Source organism: Petaurus breviceps, unplaced genomic scaffold, assembly GCF_028583685.1.
Source record: "Petaurus breviceps papuanus isolate PSGF00001 unplaced genomic scaffold, PetGlider_PUasm1.0 688, whole genome shotgun sequence".
Lineage (NCBI taxonomy): Eukaryota > Metazoa > Chordata > Mammalia > Diprotodontia > Petauridae > Petaurus > Petaurus breviceps.
Genome location: NW_027186457.1, coordinates 21,040,793 through 21,062,679, shown reverse-complemented (window position 1 = coordinate 21,062,679; position 21,887 = coordinate 21,040,793). Strand labels below are relative to the sequence as shown.

Sequence of the window (21,887 nt, the reverse complement as noted above, 5' to 3'; positions counted from 1 at the left end):
AGGAAATGGCAAACCACTCCTGTATCTTTGCCCAGAAAACCCCAAAACGGGGTCATTAAGACTCACACAACTGAACAGCCACAATATTATATACCATAATTTGGCCTTCCCTAATAATGGGTGGACACTTAGTTTATACTTTGGGGCTAGTACAAAGAGAACTGATAGAAATGTTTTTGCACATATTGGCGCTTTTAGGGTGGAAAGTTACAAGTGGTATTTCTGGGGCAAAGAATATGAACCATTTATTGACTCATGATATATTGTGAAGGATGCAAATGTTCATGCCCAGTAAGATTATTATTTTTGTTAGAAATGACCCTTTTAAAAGCTTGAGAACATTGAACTGTGTCTCAATTTCTGTGTTCCTTTAACATTTACTGATTTCACCAGGAAATCACTTTATGATAGGGAATCAGATATTCTATTTCAAATAACCTTGAAACTCTCACACATTCAATATGTATGAGCCCTGATACCAGGTAGATAAAAAAGGTTGGTGCCTTTATATTCTGTCCTTGGGTAGGAAATGGACTAGATTTTTCTTTGTAGTTAAGTTTTTCTTGTCCACCAATCTTGTTGAAAATACCACTGAGATCAAAATGAGAATTTTTTTTAAACATGAAAGTTCTGTATTGAGCTTTAGTCTTATTTATTTGGTATCACCAATGTATTGTTTCCAACCAATTCCAATGGGGGAGGGGTGCTACCATAATGCCCAAGTAATCGAGTTAATTTCTGATATGAAGTATTGTGATATAATGGATAAAGAGCCAGATGTTCAGCCATGAAGACATGAGTTCAAGACTTTTCTCTGACATATGCTAGCTGTGTGACCAAGGTGCAAGTTGCTTAAGTTTTCACTACCCCTCCCCACCCCCAGAAAACTTTTGAAAGCTATAGAAATGCAGAGGAATCACTGATGTGCATTTATGGAGGGAGGTTACAAACAGGGAGTTCTTCACACTGATGTTCATGGAAAATAACAAAAGATTGTAGGAGATAATCATCACTTTTTTATGCTTAAATATATTAGGGATAAGAAGAAGGGAGAGAGGGAACAAATATTGTGTCAGACACTCCGCTATGCATTTTACAATTATTATCTCACAGCAGTCCCCAGGGAGGTGCTATTATCCCCATTTTACAAATGACGAAACTGAAGTAAACGGAGGTTAAGTGAGGGTCAAGTAACTAGTAAGTGGCTGAAGCTATATTTGAACTCAGGTCTTCCTGACTCCAGGCATGATGCTCTACCATTGCACCACATAGAAGATAAGGAATAGAATCAAAATGAGTAATTCATTGAGGCATGTTTAAGTGGACAAAACCTTAGCCAAAGTCTATACACAATAAACTATATTTCTATGTACTACATATATGTCCATATGTAATATGTCTATACACAATTTTGTAAACAAAATATGGTGTTTTTGCAGCTGGTTATGTATGGTGGTAAGATGGAAAACACAAAAAAGACTGAAGAACAATATAATTTGTGACCTTTTTCTCCCCTCTAGAGGAATAGAGCTGCTGGACTCTTTGCAACATTCTACTGGGCTTGCAGAAGATCCAAGAATACTCCATTTATTTCATCTTCTTTGGAAAAATCCTTATCTGTCTACTCCATGAGAAGGACTAGAGAAAAAACAACCTTGCTTCTTTCCCATCCATGTAACAACCTTTCTGGATGTCAACTCAAGTTAAAAATCACATGTTAAAAAGATCAACAATCTATTGTCCAAGACTAATACGTGAAACAGTCCTTCTGGCTTCTCTCCACATTTATGCTTCTATTCATCCTTGGGTTTTCCCAGAGAATAGCTACTTCCTCTGGGTCTAGTGAATGCTATAACACCTGAGCCCCCACCAGTGTGTTTCCCATTAACAATCAGTCAGTAGGCTTAATTAACGTTTAGCAAAGACATTCATTAAGATAGTTAAGGACATTTAGTACAAAAACAGTTAATCAAAAACCCTGGGGTATAGACACTCACTAATATAACCCAGTTTTCATGGGATGGCTGGCTTCAAATATAATAGTGAGGCACACATGTATGCTACATGAATGGTACAGGGTAATTAGCAATTCTTAGTACTGGAAGTTCTTCTGTTTTTGTGGAGTCTTCTTCACTTTGGATGCAGCTCTTTCCTGGTCAGTTTGCTCGGCTGATTTCCCCGAGCTTGTCCTTTTCTTGAATTTTTAAGCATCACTTCTTTTCACCACAAATGTTCACCTTCGAAGAGGCTAGTCTCTCCTTTGGATGACTGTCTCTTTTTATTAGTGCCTTCTCTCAGGGTGTTTTTCTTTTTCTGCCTGTATGATTTGTCTCTTAGTAATTGAATAGCTTCAATTACATGGCCAGTGGGGCTGGGGGGCATCTCTCATACTCCAAAATGATTCCCTTCTCAGTGAACTGGTTCTTCCTCCACTTCTGGCTCCAACTTTTAATTGTCACTAAAAAGCCTCCAGCTCTTTTGTACAGTCCACCTATATTCAAAGTCATTATGCTCCCTTCTTGGCTCAGTTAAGAAGTTCACAACTCATAAAGATGTCACAGTGCATAGATGCATCTTGTATACTCATTAAAAGTGTGCATCCATCCTTGGACTTAAAAGTTTGTGATTAAATTCTTAGCCTCTGTGATTATATCAGTGGTACCCCCTTCCTTACAAAAAGAGATATATGTTTAAATTAAAAGAAAGCTTGACAGTAGTGATGACCGTTTAGATTAACCATTTTTGAGATCTAGGCCATGCATGATGCAAGGTCATTTCCTCAAGTCTCTTTTTGTGTTTATAAAACCAAACACCTTAAGTCATCCTGTTTGACCCTCTTAAAAGCAATAGTATCAACCTCAACTAGAAATGAATCCACTAATCAACACAATAGGATCCCTGTGGATCACATATTGCCTTAGTTTTAAAATGTAATATTATCTATGAACTATTGTATATTTCATTAAATATTTCCCAATTACATTTTACTCTGGCTTAGGCTGCACTCTGGAGAGTTGTGGGCCATATATGGATTGTGCGATATTTTTGGAAAATATCTCTTTTAGGCAGCCATTTAAATCTCTTAGGATTTTTGCCTGATTCAGAAGGAACCTCATTTGGGAGTGGGCAAATGAGGGTATTTTTGAAAAATTTGTGATGAGAAAATGTCATAAGTGGTTTTTATTTTTTCTGTGGTCATTTTCTCTGCATTGTGATGGACCTTTCAGTTCTACTGATCTTTTCTCTTTTCAGTATAATGTATCTGAGGCAAGGTTTGTTGTTCAGTCGTTCAATTGTATCTGACTCTTTCATGACTCCAAGGACCATAGCACACCAGTACCTTCTATCCTCCACTATCTGTCAGAGTGATCCAAGTTCATGATCATTGTTTCTCTGACAGTCTCTACCCATTTCATCCTCTACCATCTCCTTTTCCATTTGCCTTCAATCTTTCCCAACATTGGTGTCTTTTCCAATGAGTCCTGTTTTTTCATTATGTATCTTTTCATTACTTACACGTGTGTGACTATTTAAGCTTCAACTTCAGTATTTGTCCTTCCAGTAAATATTCTGAATTAATTTCTTTTAAGTATTGACTATTTTGACCTCCTTGCTGTCCAAGGGACTCCCAAAAGTCTCCTGTAGCACCACAGTTCTAAAGCATTGATTCTGCAGTACTCAACTTAATTTATTTTTGTCTAACTGTCACAGCCATACATTGCTACTGGAAAAACCATAGTTTTGACCATTTGGACCTCTGTTGGTAAATTGATATCTCTTCTTTTTAAGTATACTATCCAGATTTGCTGCAGCTTTCCTTCTAAGGAGCAAATATCTTAATTATTTCATAGCTGTAATAGCTGTCTCTAGTGATATACGTATATGTATGTACATATGTACACACATACATACATACATACATACACACATATACAGATACATACACATGTCTATATAAAACCTCTATTTGCTTGGAAGTAATACAACCAGTTGCCAGGATCTTAGGTTTTTTTATACTAAGCTTCAAGCCAGCTTTTGTACTCTTTCACCCTCATCAAGAGGCTTCTTAATTCTTCTTCACCTTTTGCTATCAGCATGGTATCATCTGCATATCTGAGATTGTTATGTTCCCCATCAACCTTAATTCAGGCTTTTAATTCATCTAGCCTAACATTTCATATGATGTACTTTGCATATAAATTGAATAACTAAGGTGGTATAAAGCCTTATCATACTCCTTCCATTCTTAAACCAAACAGCTGTTCTGTGTCTGGTTCTAACTGTTGCTTCTTGGCCTGCTGGGAATTCCATCCCCTCCACTAGCCTTACTGTTAGGCCTACTTGACTTCATTCTCCAAGATGTCTAGCTCTAGATCAATAATCACACCATCATGGTTATTGGTGATATTAAGATCTTTCTTGTATATTTCTCCTATGCATTCTTGTTCTTTCTTCTCCATCTACTTCTGCTAAGTCCCTAACACTTTTGTCTATTATCATGGTATCTCTTTTCTTTCCCATTCAATTGTTTCCTTCTCTTCTTTGCATTGCTCATTTAAGAAAATCTTATTTCTCCTCGCTTTTCTCTAGAATTATGCATTCCAGGCCAGGAAAAGAAGAAAAACAAATTGATGACATCCCTGTCACTTTTTCCCAGGGATATTTGCTGAGTTCTCATCAGAAGAAATGTCAATGTGTACAAAGAGAAGCCATTTTGGGGAAGTCATCTTGCCATCTTGGCCTTACTTATAATTAGATTGTCTCTGGTGAAGCACATTTTTTAACCCTTTATCATAGAGGGGTGGACTAGGCATTATATGTGGAAAGATCAAAGAGAAACAAATGAATTGACAATAGAATCCATGAGAGGACATCCTGCTTTGTTGGAAGAAGCCCTGGGTTGGGGAGTGAAAGACCTGAATTCTAAATTTTTATGTGCCCCTAAGTGGTGAATGACAGTCTCCACTTCATGAACCATGAAATGTTAGAGTTGAAGAGATCTTAGCATGTAAGTGACTCGTATCATTCATTTTACAGACAAAGAGGCCAGAGTAATTAGTAGATTTGGCTAATATGGTCAAGAAGCTATTAAGTGGCAGGGCAGGGATTCAAACTTCAGGGTGTCTAATATACCTCTAACTAGGATTGGGCAAATAAAGATTTGTCCTAGGGTGTCAGCATTTACAGGGTGCTGACAACTCATGCTGTGCTTCACCAGGTAGGAAAAACTGAGCTTAGCACCTAACCAATGGGAAATAGAAAATAGGAAGCTACTTTTCTCCAACAGTGGTCAAACCCCAAGTGAGTTCTTGGCCTGACCACTGGCAGTGATCTCTTCACATCAGCTTCATAATGTTTTTGTCCCCAAAAGATAAGACCATGAGAAATGTGTGAAAACCACAAAGAGAAAAAATTGAGGACAAAATCGTCCTGACCATTATTACTATCCAAAAGTGTAATGGGCTCCCTTGAGAGGTGGTAGGTTTTCCCTTCACTGGAGGTCTTCAAGTAAAGGCTGGATAACCCCTTTTAGGGTATGTTATGGTGGAGATTTATTCAGGGTAGGAAATAAGACTAAATGGCTACTGAGATCACTTCCAATGCTCCTGACTCCCATGATCCTTTTCAGACAGTTCTTTCCTGCTGCAAGCGTCCTTGTATCTTGGATTTTCCATCTTCAATGGAAACCTTCAAAAACTCCACTGCCCAGGTATATTTGGAGGGATTTGCCTCTTGTGCCAGAATTGCAAGTGTAAACTCTGGCTTCTCCATTTCACGGCTCTCTCTACTGAAGAGGCTGCCTCCTTGATGAGACTGTGCTTTGGTTTTCTGATGTATGAAATGAAGTTGGGGGCAAGGGGATGGACAAAAGGATTTCTAGATTCCCAAAGATTATGCAAATTAAACATTTCATAAAGCAAAATAATGATGTTTGAAACTGGATGCTGTAGAATGTGCAAAAAAAAACATGAAAAGAAAAGGAAATATGCTTAACGGTTCAGAAAGCATATGGAAACAAAATGGGATTTTAAAGATGGAAAGGGTCATGGAGGTCATTGAGTCCAAGGTCACATTCTACTCTGGTCAGACCACCACTCCAGTTCTCAGGTCTGCGGCCACATTTTAGGAAGGACATGGACAAGTTTGATCTCCTTAGTTTAACAAAAGTTCACATTCATTATGGAGCTTTAAAATTTACAAAGCACTTTGCATACATTGTCAAAGTAGGGAAACAGGCTCAGTGAACTAAGCAACCCAGGGTCACACAGCAGATATGTGGTTAGAGATAGTTATTGAGACTAAAGAAGACTCAAGACTCCCTTTAATTGGAGTCATTCCCAGATCCTCCATTTGAGAAGGGCACCCATGGCTTTTGCCTCATTTCCCACCTGGCTGGTTTCCTGAACTTCATGATCTCCCAAAGCTCACTCTGCAAGATTAAATCAACTCTGTAACTCATATCTTCTCACTCTGGTTTCTGGTCATCATGACCTCCACATGTAACAGGTACCTCCTTCACACCCTTTCCAGCCTTTTATGTGTTGCCTTCTGTTAAAACTGTAAGCTTCTTGAGGGCAGGAAGTATTCCTGACCATTAGCACAGTACCTGAGACATAGTAATCACTTAATAAATATTTATTGATTCTGACTCATTGGACCCTAGAATTGAGAATTAAAAGACACCTTAGAAACCATTTGGTCCAATCCATGCATTATAAAGAGGAAACTGTAAACCCTGAGAGGTTACTTAGCCCTAAGGTCACATAGATAACCAGTTGCAGTATCAGTATTTGGTCCTAGTTCCTTTAACTCCAAGAGTACTTGGAAGGCACTGAAGTGCATAGAATGCCAGACCTAGAGTCAGGAAGGCTCATTTTCCTGAGTTCAAGTCTGGCCTCAAGATACTAGCTGTGTGACCCTGGGCAAGTCACCTAATCATGTTTGCCTCAGTTTCCTCATCTGTAAAATGTGCTGGAGAAGGAAAATGAAACCACTCCAGTATCTGTACCAAGAAAATCCTTAATTCCAAGCCAAATGTCCTTCCCACCATTTCCCCTCATGATAGCAATATTCAGGTATTTGAGCACAATTCAGGTATTTGTCATATGGAAACCAAATTAGATTCAACATTTTTATAACACCTTGCCAATCTTAAAATACTATATAGATGTAATTTTATTCTCATTCACTTTGATCCAACAGGCTGGAACTTGAAGCCATGGATAGAAATCATAGAGAAGGATATTTAGGTGAGGAAATAGAGAACAAGTGAGGTAAAGCAACATGAGGTTATACAGCTCAATTAAAGCCTAAATAACTGAATTAGGAGCTGTCCACACAAGTGTGCTGATGAAGTCAGGGGTAAAGTGTGTGGCTAGTCTTTCAGAGGTCCCTGGTTAAAGCACAGGTGGATTACTGACATTTCTCCCATCCTGGCAAAAACCTGAGAACTTTGAATGACTGCATCTTCCTTCTGTATGGGACACCCAGATGGGATTTTACATAGCTGGGGATCATCAAATACTTGAACAAGCATAATCTATTGAGGGTAAGATGTGGTTTATCACCATCAACATCAGTCTTTTACTGAAAATGTGTAGAGCACTGGGCTAGGTGATCTGTTATAAGATGTAGTCTCTGTCCTCAAGGGGCTTAGACTCTGGTTGAGGTGACTAGGTATATACATAGGCAGTGATGTTAAACTCAGATAAAACTAGATTCCTTTTGGGGAATTTTGTTGATGTAGAAAACCACAAATTAACGTTGGTGTGTGTGTGTGTGTTTAATTTTGTCAAACATTTCCCAATTACATTTAATCTGGCTCAGGATCAGGAATTCTGCCTATTGCTTGCTGCTCTTTGGGCACCTCTGCATGAGAAAGGACAAGAAAGACTGGAACTTGCTGAGGGATAAATGAAGCCTACCCACTCTAAATTCAACAAGAGTTTAAAGAAATCACAGCTTAATAATTGACTAAAATTCCTTGATATAAATCATGTGGATGGGATTAGGGATACTAATAACTTATTTACAGGAGGTTTTTTTTTTTTAGGAGGTTTGACTATGCTGTAGTCACAGAAGGTGGGAGAAGAAAGGGAAGTGACAGATTTTCTATTCCAATCCTTTTATAAAGTGAAAAAAATTTATGCTGAGAAGTGACTTGCTCAAAGGTGCATGGCAGCTAAAAAAGCTGTGATCAGAACACAGGTCAATTTCCATTTGAGTGTGTTTTCTACTACCATCAGTGTTTAATAAATACTATGAAAAAGGGAGTTGCTGTGAATTTGGGAGGGGGGGTTGAGGTTTTTTTTTTCATTGATAGGGAGCTAACATAAAGGAAAAAATAAGTAAGGATAAATACTTCTTTGCTTGATATGTGAGGTCCTCCAGTGACCACTGTGGGGTTTGACATTATCATTTGATAAACAGCACAAAGAGTCCACTAGATTCCCTACCTTTTGGTGTTACCTCCAGGCAAGTTGTTTAACTTCTTTGGGATATCATTTCCTCATCTGTAAAGTGGGGGTGGGGAGGTCAGAATAGATCATCTCTCTCCCAGCTCTGATTCTAGGATCTCTTGATCCTATGATTCAGGAACTAGAGTGCCCAGCAAAACCACTAAACTTGCTTGGAATAACTGATTTCTTAGCTCTTTCAAGAAGGCTGTAGGAGGTAGGCACAGCTCACATTTAGGCTTGCTTTAAGTTAGATGCTCAATATCACAAGGAAAATGTTCACTCTCCTGGCAACACATCTAGGTTTTGCAGGATTTATTAGCAAATTAATAGCTCAGTATTCTTTTTTATCATTTTCATTTACATCTTTTTAAGCCTAGGCATATAGTAGATGGCTGCTTTGCTTCTGTTTATTTCTTACCAGTACCTACAAATCTCCCAAATTTCTCTGAATTCTTCATGCTTCTCATACTACATTACTATCGCCTTCTCTCTGGAGCTTCTCCTAATTTCTTCAACTATTAGTGCCCTCTCTTCAAAGCTACCAGGCATTGACCTCTTTGCATTAATTTGTATTTATCCTCTTTATATTTATTTCACTTATATCTTCATATACACTTGTTGCCTTCTCTTTTAAAATATAAATTCCTTAAGGGTAGTGATTGTTTGATTCACTGTATTTTTATTTCTAGTGCCTCTCAAAGTACTTGACATAGCGTAAATGCTTGTTGATGGATTGATTGCATCAGCATATTCCAATACATTCATATGCTATAATTTATTCTGCCCTTTACTAAACAATGGACATTGTTGCCATATGTCTACCTTGTTTTCAATTCTATCACCTATCAATACTTTGGTAAATATTGGCCCTTACTTTTTCTCTTTGATTTCCTTAGGATAGATACCCAATATTGAGACTAGTGGGCCAAAGGGTATATAAATAATCTGGTCACTTTTCTTACATAACTCCAAATTGTTGGTCCAGACTCAAAAAGAGTTGGATCACTTCTCAGCTCTACCAATTTTATGTGTCTGTCTTGTAACCAGACACCCTAAACACTATTACTATTTTTGTCATGTTTACTAATTTTCCAGGTATGCAATGAAACCCCAGAGTTATTTTAATTTGCATTAGTCTCATTATTAATTATCTGAAGCATATTTTCATATCATATTTGATCACAGTTCTTTTGAAAGTCATTCATGTCCTTTGATCACTATTCAAGAATTAACTGATTTTCCTGATTTTGTATTTATTTGAAAGAATTTTCTAACATAGAATTCCATGAGCTTTTGCTTGGACAAGAGATTAGCAAAGTTGCCTTGTACTAAGTCCTTCTTAGGAAATGAGCAGGGGATCCTTTGAACCTTCCAAAGATGGTGGCTCTTCTGTCAGGGTAGTCAAGGATGACAAAAGGCTCTTGACAGAGCTTTAAGCAGATTACTTACCCTAGATATGAGAAAAGGATCACATGTTAGTATGACATACCATTCTTAAATCAAAGAATTTACAATTTGTGTATTTCTTCCTTCCACTCCCAATTCATAACCAATAGACAATCATCAAGTGTCTACCATGTGTAAAATGAGGGAAAAGACAGTTCGTGCCCTCAAGGGACACATAGTCTACTGGAAGAGATAACAAACAAAAACTGTACAAGCAATTATTTATAGGATAGATAGGAAATAATTGAGAAGAAAGGAACTAGAATTAGGAGGGATTATGAAATGTTTACTGTAGAAGATGAGATTTTAGTTGGGACTCAAAGGAAGCCAGGGAAGCCAGTAGGAAGAGATGAGAAAGGAGAATATTTTAGGCTTGGAAGAGTGTCAGAGAAATGCTGAGAGTGAAAGGATGGTGTGTCTTGTTTGTGGAACAGCCAGGAGACCTGCGTCACTGAATAGAAGAGTATATGGTTGTAATGGTAACATAATTTGAATGTGAAGATCCCTTTGTGTTGGCAAAGGTAGCAGGCACTTAGCGCTTAGTAACTGATCAAGCCTCTTTTGGGGAAAGAAAAAGTATAAACTCCTGTCTCCTGGTGCTGACGTAGCAGGAAGGGGTTGGTTAAAACAGGAAGTAGCTAATGCTGTGTATATATAAGGAAAAGCCCCAGGAAGGGACAGTCAGAATTTCTTGGGACAAGAATTTGGAGGCAGAGCAGCTACAGAAGAGAGAATGGAGAACTGAGCCAGAATTTCCTGACAGGTTGTGGTGCTGAAGCTTCTTCTGAACAGGAGCCCAGGAGCCCCCTCCCCCCAGGCTGGATAAGGTGATTCTGATTTTTTGGACAGGCTGCAGAAGACTGAGGAAGCATGATCAGGATGCAGGGACTTTGTTTGTGGCTTGGTTGAGCCTTGAATTTCCAGGATCAGAAATTTTGAAGGATTTGAGATGGCCTGGACCCTGTGAACTTCAGTGTGGAGCAGGACCTACCCAGAGAGCTGGACAAGGAACTGGGAGCTGTCTGCCATTGAACCCAGGTGACAGTCTGGTAAATCCAGGTAGAATCTGGGACCATGGAAGGGGATCCAGGGAATCTGAGAACCAGCCCCAAGTCAAGATGAAAAGACCTCTCTATGGATATTGAGTAATGATGAAATTGTAGTTTACTAGTGACCTAGGGGTGGAGGGTTTGTGTATTTTCTAATGATTATGTAGTGATTAATGATACTACCATACTACACATGGTAGATAATAATTGATTGCTGAATAAGTGACTGATTGAGTTAATTTAGTTGCCCCATGAGTGGAAGACTTTTACTATTGTACTTTGAGATGATTGTTCTTTGTTCTAAATATTGTGATTACTTTGGTGAAAAATATGTGGCCATTTTAATGATAAGCTGTTGTGAATACAATATTGTGGTTTTCTGTGATAAGTTGTAATATTGTGACTGCTGTACCTTGATTTTCTGTGAATGTTTTGCTTTGATTTGTTATGGAATAGAGTGTTCACTATATTGTGTAATCAGAACCTTGAAAGCTGCTCATAGCAGTCCTCTGGAAAGCTGCTTGTTTGTGGCATTACAGTGACAAGGAATAAGATGTAAGAAGACTAGAAAGGTAAGAGGGGGCTAGGTTATGAAGGACTTTGAATATACCAAAAAGAGGATTTTATTATTTGATACTAAAGGTGATAGGGAGCCACTGGCATTAATTTAGTAAGGAGATGGGGAGGGTGATGTGATCAGATCTGTGCTATAGTAAAAAACCACTTTAGTTACTGAATGGAGAATAGGTTGGAGTATGGAAGAGATGGAGGCAGGCATACCCACTAGCCATCTTTTTCAATAATCCAGGTGTGAGGTAATGAGAGCCTACAGCAGAATTAAATCCTAGCATTATCAGAGAAGAGAAGTGGGCCAATTGTAGAGATGCTGCAAAGGTGAAATCCACAGGCTGTGGATATGGTAGGGGGTGAGAGACAGTGAGGAGTCTAGAATGACTCCTGGGTTGTGAATCTGTGGGACTGGGAGGATGGCGCTGCCCTCTACAGTAACAGAGAAGGTGGGAGTGGGGGGGGCATTTAGGGGGAAAGAGCATGGGTTCCATTTTGGCCATGTTGAGTTTAAGGTGCCTACTGGATATCCAGTTTGAAATGACTGAAAGACAGTTGGAGATGTGAGATTGGAGGTCAGATTGGAGAGTTTGGGGCAGGATAAGTAGATTTCAGAATCATTAGCATAGAAATAATAATTAAATCCATGGGAGCTGATGAGATCACTAAGTGAAATAGTATATAGAGAGAAGAGGGGCTAGGACAGAACCCAGAGGGATGCCTATGGTTAGAGGGCATGATCTAGAAACTGAGAAGGAGATATTAGAGAGGTAATATGAGAACCAGTAGATAGTGGGTCTCGAAAAGCTAGAGAGCAGAGAATATCAAGGAAGAAAGAGTGATCAACAGTGTCAAAGTCTGCAGAAAGGTCAAGGCAAATGAGGCAACTAAGAGATCACTGGTAGGCAAAAGACAGTCCAGGTTTCAGTGGAATGATAAGATTGGACACTAAATATAAAGGATGATAAGAGAATGAGAAGGGAGAAAATGGAGGTGCCTATATTGTAAAAGGCCTTTTGGAGGAGTTTAGCTACAAAGGGCAGAACATATAGAATGATAGTAGGAATGGGAGGATCAAGTGAGAGTTTTTTCAGCATGAGGGAGACATGAGCACATTTGTAGTCAGTAGGGGAGGAGCCACTACCTGAGGAGAGATTGAAAATGATAGAATGGGGATGGTAGATGAGACCGTCTGTTGGAGAAGATGGAATGGAATGGGATCTCTTGTATGGCTAGAGGAGTAAGCCTTGGTAAAGAGTAAGACTGCCCCATTATGTGAGACAGGGATGAAAGAAGAGAAACTGAAGGCACTTGAGTGATGGATGAGGAAGAGGGGAGAAGAGGGAGTTCAAGGCAAATGCCCTCAATTTTTTCTATAAAATATGAGGTAAAGATCTCAGCTGATGGGTGTGGGGAGGAGAGCTATGGGAAGTTTGAGGGGGGATGAAAAGGCTTGGAATTGCTGCTGCAGAGAGTGGGATAGTGAGTTGACAAGAGGGGTATAGTAGGATTGCCTAACAGTAGTGAGGGCTCAGTCATTGCTGTGTAATATAAATATGTAACAGTTGTGTGATTTTTTCCACTTTTATTCAGCAGTACGTAAGAAAAAAGGCAGTGGGTAGAAGTGGGAGCTATCCAAGGCAGTGGGTGGATGATGGGAGTGACCCAAGGTTTAGGTTTAGCAGGGCAAAATTGGCAAGCCAAGGGGGCTAAGATCCAAGAGAAGAGCATAGTGTAGAGTTGAATTGGTTCACCAATGAGTCAGTATGGAGAAAAGGAGAGAGACTGGTTAGTGAAAGGGAGATGTCCTAGGGGATCGAACCAATTCTTTTTCTTAGACTTCAGTTGACACTTTTGTCTTTGCACTTTGATCCTGTTAAAGAGAAGATTCCTTTTCTTGATCGTTCACTTGACTTCCAAAAATTACTCACTGTGAGTCTATTCCATTTATCTTTCTTGACCCTCAAATATTTGTGCATCAAGAAATTTGGGGACTGATTGCTCTGATTTCATCTTTGTTATTTTTCTTTTTGGAGCCTTTCTGTGAAGAATTTCCAGCATGGAAATTCTTTCTGCCAATGTAGATTAGTGATTCTTTTATGTTTGTAATTTTTAAAAGTTGCCCTAAGTACTGACAGCTTAAATTATTTTTCCCAAGGTCACACAATAAGTATGGCCTCACACACTAATCTTTTTGACTCTAAGGTTATCCCTTAATCCCTATACTAAAATGCTTTTCATTGGTCTTTAGGATGTCAGACTAGTAAGATTGTTTGGCTATTATGGTAGCTCTCATAAAATGTAACTAATTGGAAACAGGATTTTTGTGACAGCATATAAATGATACCTCAACCCAGGACTATCATATTTCTGACACTTTCTGAAACATTAAAATTTCAGAAACACTGGCTGCTAGGGGGTACAATGAGTAAAGCACCGGCCCCAGAGTCGGGAGGACCTGAGTTTGGTTCCGGTCTCAGACACTTAACACAAAAAAACTAGTGGTGTAACCTTGGGCAAGTTACTTAACCCCAATTGTCCTCCAAAAGGCAAAAAAAGAAAAATTTCAGAAACACTTTCATTTAGATCTCAAAAGCATTCATAATCAGCCTTGTGGATGAGGGAAAACTTACCTGAGCCAAATCTAGCCTAGTTTCCACCCAAAGTAGAAAAATAAAATCAATAATCCTTATTATCTGCCTCACATCATTGCTTAGGGATCTTGGGTCAGAATTTTAAGAATGTTCTAAGTGTGAGATATATCGATTGCCTAGCATAAGCCATTATCTGGTGAAGGCAATGAAAGATTAAGGAAATACCCAAACCTACAGAAAGTCTCATTTGCTTGAATTTTTAAAGGGATTATTTCAATAATCCTATTGATAATTATAAAAAATAATCCTATTGACACAACCCTATTGCTTACAAAGGTTTTCATCTTTCGCCATATGTCATAATAAGCCTGCTATATATTTTAACCTTTTTGACTATTTCATATTTAGTTTGTTGGAAAGTGGGGTGTGAACTTAACAGATTTCTTCATATGTTTTAGCTGAAAAATCACTCAAGTCCATTTCTACATTCAGTAGTTGAGTTTTTTTTTTTAATCGGCATTGTCTATGTGACAAAGACTCATATTGTGGGTGTTATGTTTTTCACTTTGGAGTCTGGTTCTCCTACACTAAGAAATATATCCATGAAATCTTTTGCTTTTGAAGTGGCGTACTCTATGCTAGTGAGAAAAAAGTAATAGAAAACCCCCCTAAATAAGGTAAGGTAATTAGGTAAGACTCTTTATTTGACCTTATAGGTTCTAGATCTGTTTGGGAAATAGATAAAAGTATGTTTGGGGCTGAGCAATGTTGTTCTGTGTCCTTGGAAACTACTTGCTCTGTGTAGACAGACATTTATCCACGCTTTGTCAATATGAACTCATATTGAGAACTGGAGAGGTGGGGACAGATGGTCTTAATGCTGTACCAAGGGTCAATCTGTTGCTTCTAGGATTCAACCAAAGAGTTATGACTGTGATGAGCTGTGGCTAGCCAGGCTGACCAGATCCTTTGCTCCTGGCCTAGTTCTTTGCTGGATTGATAAGTGTATGGGACCCAGTTGTCCAAACAGTCCTCTCTTGAGTTGATTTCTAGGACAATGGTGTGAGATGAGAAATGGGAAACAATGAACTTACCTAACAATATTTTTCACATTTCCATTGCCCACATGTTGTTCCAAAGAGGCCATTTAATATTTGAATAATACAGGCTGTCAACTGAGTGCAGCCTATTGCCAGCTGTATGGAGAAGAGAGTCACGTTCCAAGGCACAATGCCAACAGGTCGTTTGCACTTATTCCACAAGAACCTATTAGAAAGATAATCCCTATGTGAGGGAGCAGATGGTGAAGACATTCATTCAACAAACATTTTATTAAATATCTATTGTGTACATGACACTAAGCTAGGTTTAACACACACAAAGTTGAAAAGTGACACCTTCCCTGCCTTTAAGAAACTTATAGTCAAGTGTCATTGGAAAGATGCAAATGAAATCTGATGATTTGAAAAATAGCTTGCCATGGCAATTCTGCCAGAAATTAAAGCTGCCCTTTCCATAAATGACATGAATTCTTTGCCAAAGGATCCTCTAATAGGATCTCGTGCAGATCTCAAGGTGGTCTGGCCAATTTGGTGTGGTTGTTGGAACCAGGATTTCCTTATTAGCATTGAGAATTTCTTATGGAAACTCCATTTGTTGATTCATTCAGATGAGCAAATTCTCTGTATTGTCTTAGTTCTTTTGCCTGGAGTGACTTTCTTCCTCTTGCTTTTGGCTAGGCTACTGAGACCTTAAGTGCTTGCCAGTGGTCACATAGCTTGCTGGCATGTGTCAGAGGCAAGCTTTAAAGCCATGTCTTCTAGATTCCAAGGTCAGTAGACCAAGGGTAGGGAACCTGCAGCCTTGAGGCCACATGGGGTTTTCTAGGTCCTCAAGCACAGTCCTTTGACCGAATTCAATTTCATAGAACAAATACTCTTGATAAAAGGATTTATTCTATGAAACTCGGACTCGATCAAAAGGTGGCACCTAAAGACTTAAAAGGCTACATCTGTCCCTAAGGCCACAGGTTCTCCACCCCTACACTAGACAATGCTGCCTCTCAGGCTCATCACTGATAGGCTCCAGTAACTTGAAGGTTATTTATATTTATCTAAACATACATATTTGAAAGATGCAAGGGGTCTTTATGATTTGAAAAATAGCTTGCCATGGCAATTCTGCTAACAATTATGACTACCTTTTCCATAAATGACATGAATCCTACACCAAAGGATCCTCTAATATAATCTCATGCTGCTCTCAAATATGGGCATATTGTGTATGCATGTGCATTATATAATATACATATTAAATGTGTATATATCTAATATACATATGAGTATACACACATATAGACATATGTATGTGTATATATACATATATATTTCACCATTTATTTTTACCAACAAAATATTATCAGCATGGTAGCATTGTTGATGGTGTCCTGTAGCTGGGTTCAGGTTAAAATCCAGCCTTTGACACTCACCAGTGGTGTGCTTTCATAGTCTCTTAGTCTCAGATATACTTAGCAAATTGACTCTTGTTAGGAATCATATGGACACTTTGCCAAAGTATCAGGTGAATTCAAGCAATCCAATGAGGAGCTGCTTAGCAGCAGATAAGTCAAATAACTTTTCTTTAATCTTTTTTTTTTATTTTGGAGGAGTTTTTCAGCCTTGGGTATATATATATATATATCCTTGGGAGAAGTGGACATCCAAAAGGGTACAGATACAGAATTGGGAGATCTGTGACTCTCTGATTCCAGTCAGAAGGGGTGGGGTTGACTCAGCCATATTGGGGCTCTTTCTTGGTAAGCATGGGGGTGGGGGAGAGAAAATAACAAGTATTTATATAGAGCTTACTATGTGCTAGACAATGTGCTATGTATTTTTTTTTACAAATATTTCATTTGAACATTCAGAGATTTCCAAATTCATAAAGATTTTTTAAAATAACCTTTTAAAAATATAACGTATCATATTCATTCCTCTCTAATATAACATTTGGATTAGGAGAGATGGTTGACTTGATATAAAGTTATTTTTCCCCTAAAGAAGAAATCAATAACCACAGTATAGATCCAGTAGAATGAAAAGCCCTTGAAGACAAGTTCTGTTTAACTTTCATCTATGTATCCCCAGGACCTATCAGAGTTCCTTGCATACGTAATAAATGCTTTTCGAATTGTCAGAAAGCAAAAGTATTCCTCCTGCCTCCCAAATAAAACTTTCAGATAGCATTGGTTCAATTATCATAGTCCTTTCTCCCCTATAGAGGACACCCTGTACTTTAGGACCTTTCTTCACCTTCATGATTTTAGGTCCTCTTTATTAATTTAACTACCAAATGAAGATAATGTCTATCATCACTCATCTCAGGAAAATAGACTAACCTCACATCCCATTACAAAAAAGGTCACAGGATCTGATAGCTCTGAGAAGATGAAGCAGCTATTCAGTAAGTCAATGACTTCTAACACTTGGAGGACTCTGCCACCCTCATTTGACCTTGTACCATGCTGCTTCCACTTCATATTGCCATAAATTTAGAGTTGGAAGGGATCTCAAATATCATCTGATCCAGTCCTTTGATTTTATAGATGATGAATTAAGTCATAGGCAGGTTAAGGGATCTGTCCAAAGTCTCACAGATAAGGGGTAGAGCCAGTATTTGGAATTAGGACAGGGCACATAACCATTTTGCAAAAATAAGTAAATAGGCAAACAAATGAATAAATGAGTTAATGAAGTAATTAAAATAACTTTTGTTTTCAAAATTTGAGAACACTGTGATTTATATGACCAAGAACAAGCATGGATCTTGGAAATCATTCCATCTAAATGCATCACTAACTGGCCACACAAGTCAGTGAGTGTTAAAGCTAAGAACCCCACATCCAGCATGCATTGTGTGACACTGACCCTGATGATTCTCCTGATGATTCAAGACAGTGTAGAGTGTCACAAAATCAGGGATGGGAGCTCCAATTAGTACAATTTCCATCCATACTGCACTCTTTATGTCTAAATCCCATTGCTTTCTTGATTCATCAAGTAGGAGATCTTCTCTCCTCTGTACTTGCCTCTACACACTGCTGACTTAAGAATGAACTCCTCTGTACTTCTCATCAAACAGAATACCTTTCACACTTCTGATACTTCATCATAATTAAAACACCAGCATGAGCCATTAGAGCAGAGTGGCTGTTGGAGTCCTTCCATCAAGTCCAATCTCCCTATGTTCAAGGGAGGGTCAAGGAACTTATTCAAGATCATACAATAGGCTAATGAATGATGGGAAAGGTGAAGATTCCCCATTACCTACAAGGAGTCATTTCTCTTTTCATAATTTAATACCTTGACTGGAATAAAATGGGCAGTTCTAAAAGTTCAAAGAGGTTTTTTCCGACATGCTGAGTGTATAAAATGTAGTACCAGGGAGTTTCTTGTGGAAATTGGGCCTTTTTCTTTTGTAGTAACATGACTTGTTAGATAAATAGATCAATCCTAACTTCTAGAGCTCAACTTTGTAAAGTTGGTAAGGAAGACACCTATTAAAGGGAAGCTTTGGGATAACAAGAAAGATTAGCCCTTTGTTTCATGAAAAAGTCAAGAATTAGATTTTATCGATCTTTATTCTAATTATTTTAAATAATTTTTATTTAGTTTAAAATTGTTATGAATATGTATCAATATTTGGACTTTATTAAGAGGTAGACTTATTAATATTGAATGAATTTGTGATCTTATCAGTGTAGGAACTCCTTCCACCAATGTTGATCCCAATAATGACAATAGTAATAATAAAAATCACCTGTAATTTATCGTTTTATAGAGTAATCTAAAGCTCAGAGGAGATTACATGAAGCGCTTATGTTCTCACTGCTAATTAGTGTCAGATAAGGGAAGGGAACTCAGATCTTCCTCACTTCAAACTTTATCTATCTATCTATCTATCTATCTATCTATCTATCTATCTATCTATCTATCTATCTATCTATCATCTATCTACCTTTTACCAGTCAGTGTATCCATCTGTCTGTCTGTCTGTCTAGCTATCTATCTGCCTATCTGTCTATCTATGCCATATCTTCTCTGATTATTAACTGCAGTTCACATGTGTGTATACACACATAAAATGTATGTATGTATGCATGCATGCATGCATGTATGTATATCCTTATCTTTACAAAGTACTTGGTCATTGTCCTAAAGTCCAAGTGAAACATAGGATCACAGAACTAGAAGGTATTTCAGTAGACATCTGATCTAACCCCCTCTTATTGTAAAGATGAAATGACTTGCCCAAGGTCTGAAAGATAATAAACATCAGAGGTGGCTTTTTAACCCAGCTTTGTCAATCATAGCTGAGCCCCATTGGACTATGACTGCTAAGTCATGTTAGTGTTATTCTCTATAGGAAGAAACTGAGGTGGAAAACTCTTGTATGTCACCCAGGATAAATCTAGGCAGTACAGAGGTTGGGATTCCAAACAAAGCCTCTTGACTGAAAAGAGAATTTAGGGCTTTTTTGAATTACACCAGAGGGGTCAAATACTTGGCCCTAGGTGGCATTCTGACATAAAATATAATGGGGAAAATAATTCAGAAAATAAATTAAAATACAGTAGAAAATAGATGATGTTAATATATGTCAATATGAGGCCAGGACAGGATTAAAGGACCCAATTTCTTTTTGAGTTTGATACCACTAGATGCACCATAGAGGTTGTATATTTCCAATGAAATTCCATGCTATCTCTTCTTATTTCTTCTGGCTATATTCATAGGAAGAAGCAAATGCCAATAGTGCAAACTAGCAGGACTTCATAGACTGAAGGACTATTAAAGTGATGGTTCAGCTAAGGATTCATGTAGGAGGTGTACCTTGAGCAAACTTTTGAAGAAAATAAAGGTTTCTAAAAGGCAGATGTGTGCGTGACGGATAGGGGAAAGAGCCAGGAAAAATATATGAAGATGAGAGGTAGAGGGTTGTTTGAGAGAAATAGCAAGAAGGCCAGTTTAGTTGTATTGTAGAAAGGATAAAAGGGAGCAGTTTGTAATAAGGGATTTAAAAGGTAAAGAGAAGGTGGCATAGTGGGTAGAGCACTGACTCTGGAGTTAGGAAGACCTGAGTTTGAATATAGCTTCAGACATTACTAACTATGTGACCCTGGAAAAGTCCCTGAAACCCAATTGTCTCCAAAAAAAAGTGAAAGAGAAGTTTTTATTTGATTCTAGAGACAAGGAGCCACTGTAGTTTATTGAGTAGGAGAATGACATGGTCAGACCTTCGCCAACAGTTGTGAAATACATGCATTTGGAGAGGTGAGAAATTTGAAGCAAGAATACTACTAATTAGGAGATGGATTGTAAGAATCCAAGTGAGAGGTATGAGAGCCTGAATTTAGATGGGGACTGGGTGAGTAGAGATAAAGGGACAGACTTAAGGGATGCTATGAAGGTAGAAAAAATAAGAATTGTCATTGATTGGATATGTAGGTTATAGGGCAGTAGAGATTTAAGGATTATGCAAAGGCGGATATCTGGGTATCTAGAAAGACAGTGATACCCTTAATAGATATAGATAGTTTTAAAGGTAGATTTTTTTTTTAAAGCAATTGGGGTTAAGTAACTTCTTCAAGGTTACATGGCCAGTTATTATTTCTGGGTGTGGTGCTGAGTATCTGAGCCCAGATTTGATCCAGGTCATGGAGCCGGTGCTCTTACTCACTGAGCCACCTGGCCGCCCCAAAGGTAGATTTTAAGAGAATGATAATGAATTTACTTTGAGGTGTGTTGACTTTAAGACCTTCGGGATGTGTAATTGGAAATGCTTGATACATATGCGACTAGAGATTAGGGAAGAGACTACAGGTGAACAATTAAACTCATGGGAACAAGATTAGCATGTAAGAAAGTATAGAGGAAAAAGAAAAGAGAAAAGAACCCAGTATGGAACTTTGCAGAACATTCCCAGTTGGAGAACATGATATAAAGATCTAGTAATTGAGACCAAGAAGGAATCATCAGATAGTATGGTGGAGAAAGTAAGATGAAATCCCAGAGGAGAGGGAATTCAGGAGGTGGTCAACAGTGTCAGATACTACAGAGATATTGATAATGATGAGGCCAGACAAAGAGGTTCAGAAAAGGTGACAGGCCTCATACTGGCTTGTCAACAGAAGTCCCCTCCCAAACCCCCCTTTTTATGAGAATGACATCCTTCAGTAGCAGAGAAGTGTACAATGCTGTCAGCATTACCTTGTTAGCAAGAGATCTATCACTAATAACTCTTGCTGAAGTTGTCCAGGGAGGGAAGGGTGGATGGATGGAGAAATGAATGGAAGGTTCTGGGCTAGAAGTTCTAGTTCCTGAATATGGTTGGAGTATACCATCTGCTTTCTAAAGCAGAGCAAATGACAACCCTTTTCCACTTGGATAGTAGCTCCATTTCTGTGTGAAGTGTGCAAGCATTGAAATGTCATCGTGAAGAGCAAAGAACTCAGAGTTGGGAGAGAACAAGTCTCAATTCTTGCCCTTTACATGCCCTAGTGATGGGACCAACAACTGGGCAGGTCTCTTAGCCTCTTCAGCTTCATTTTCCTCATTTGTAAAATAGGGGATAGTTGGGTGCGGCATATAATTAGGCCTGTAATACTCGCTATCAAGGAGGCTGACCCTAGTAGATCATTTGAGAGCAAGAATTCTGAGCTGTAGCGAGCTAAAGCCAATAAGATGTCTGCACCAAATTCAGCACTGATATGG

General features: G+C 38.5%; 2 protein-coding genes across 2 annotated transcripts in view; one reads left to right on the top strand and one right to left on the bottom strand.

Annotated features, from left to right (window-relative positions):
* Positions 1-21,887, top strand: part of TM4SF1 (transmembrane 4 L six family member 1) — a 301,142-nt gene that overhangs the window by 127,589 nt on the left and 151,666 nt on the right. The window lies entirely within an intron of this gene.
* Positions 9,301-21,887, bottom strand: part of LOC138174279 (transmembrane 4 L6 family member 4-like) — a 43,813-nt gene continuing 31,226 nt past the window's right edge. Inside the window, exons 5-6 of the mRNA XM_069104441.1 lie at positions 15,210-15,381; positions 9,301-9,909 (exon numbers count right to left, since the gene is read on the bottom strand). Coding sequence (XP_068960542.1) covers positions 15,210-15,381 — 172 coding nt within the window. The 3' untranslated portion in view covers positions 9,301-9,909. The remainder of the gene's footprint in view (positions 9,910-15,209; positions 15,382-21,887) is intronic.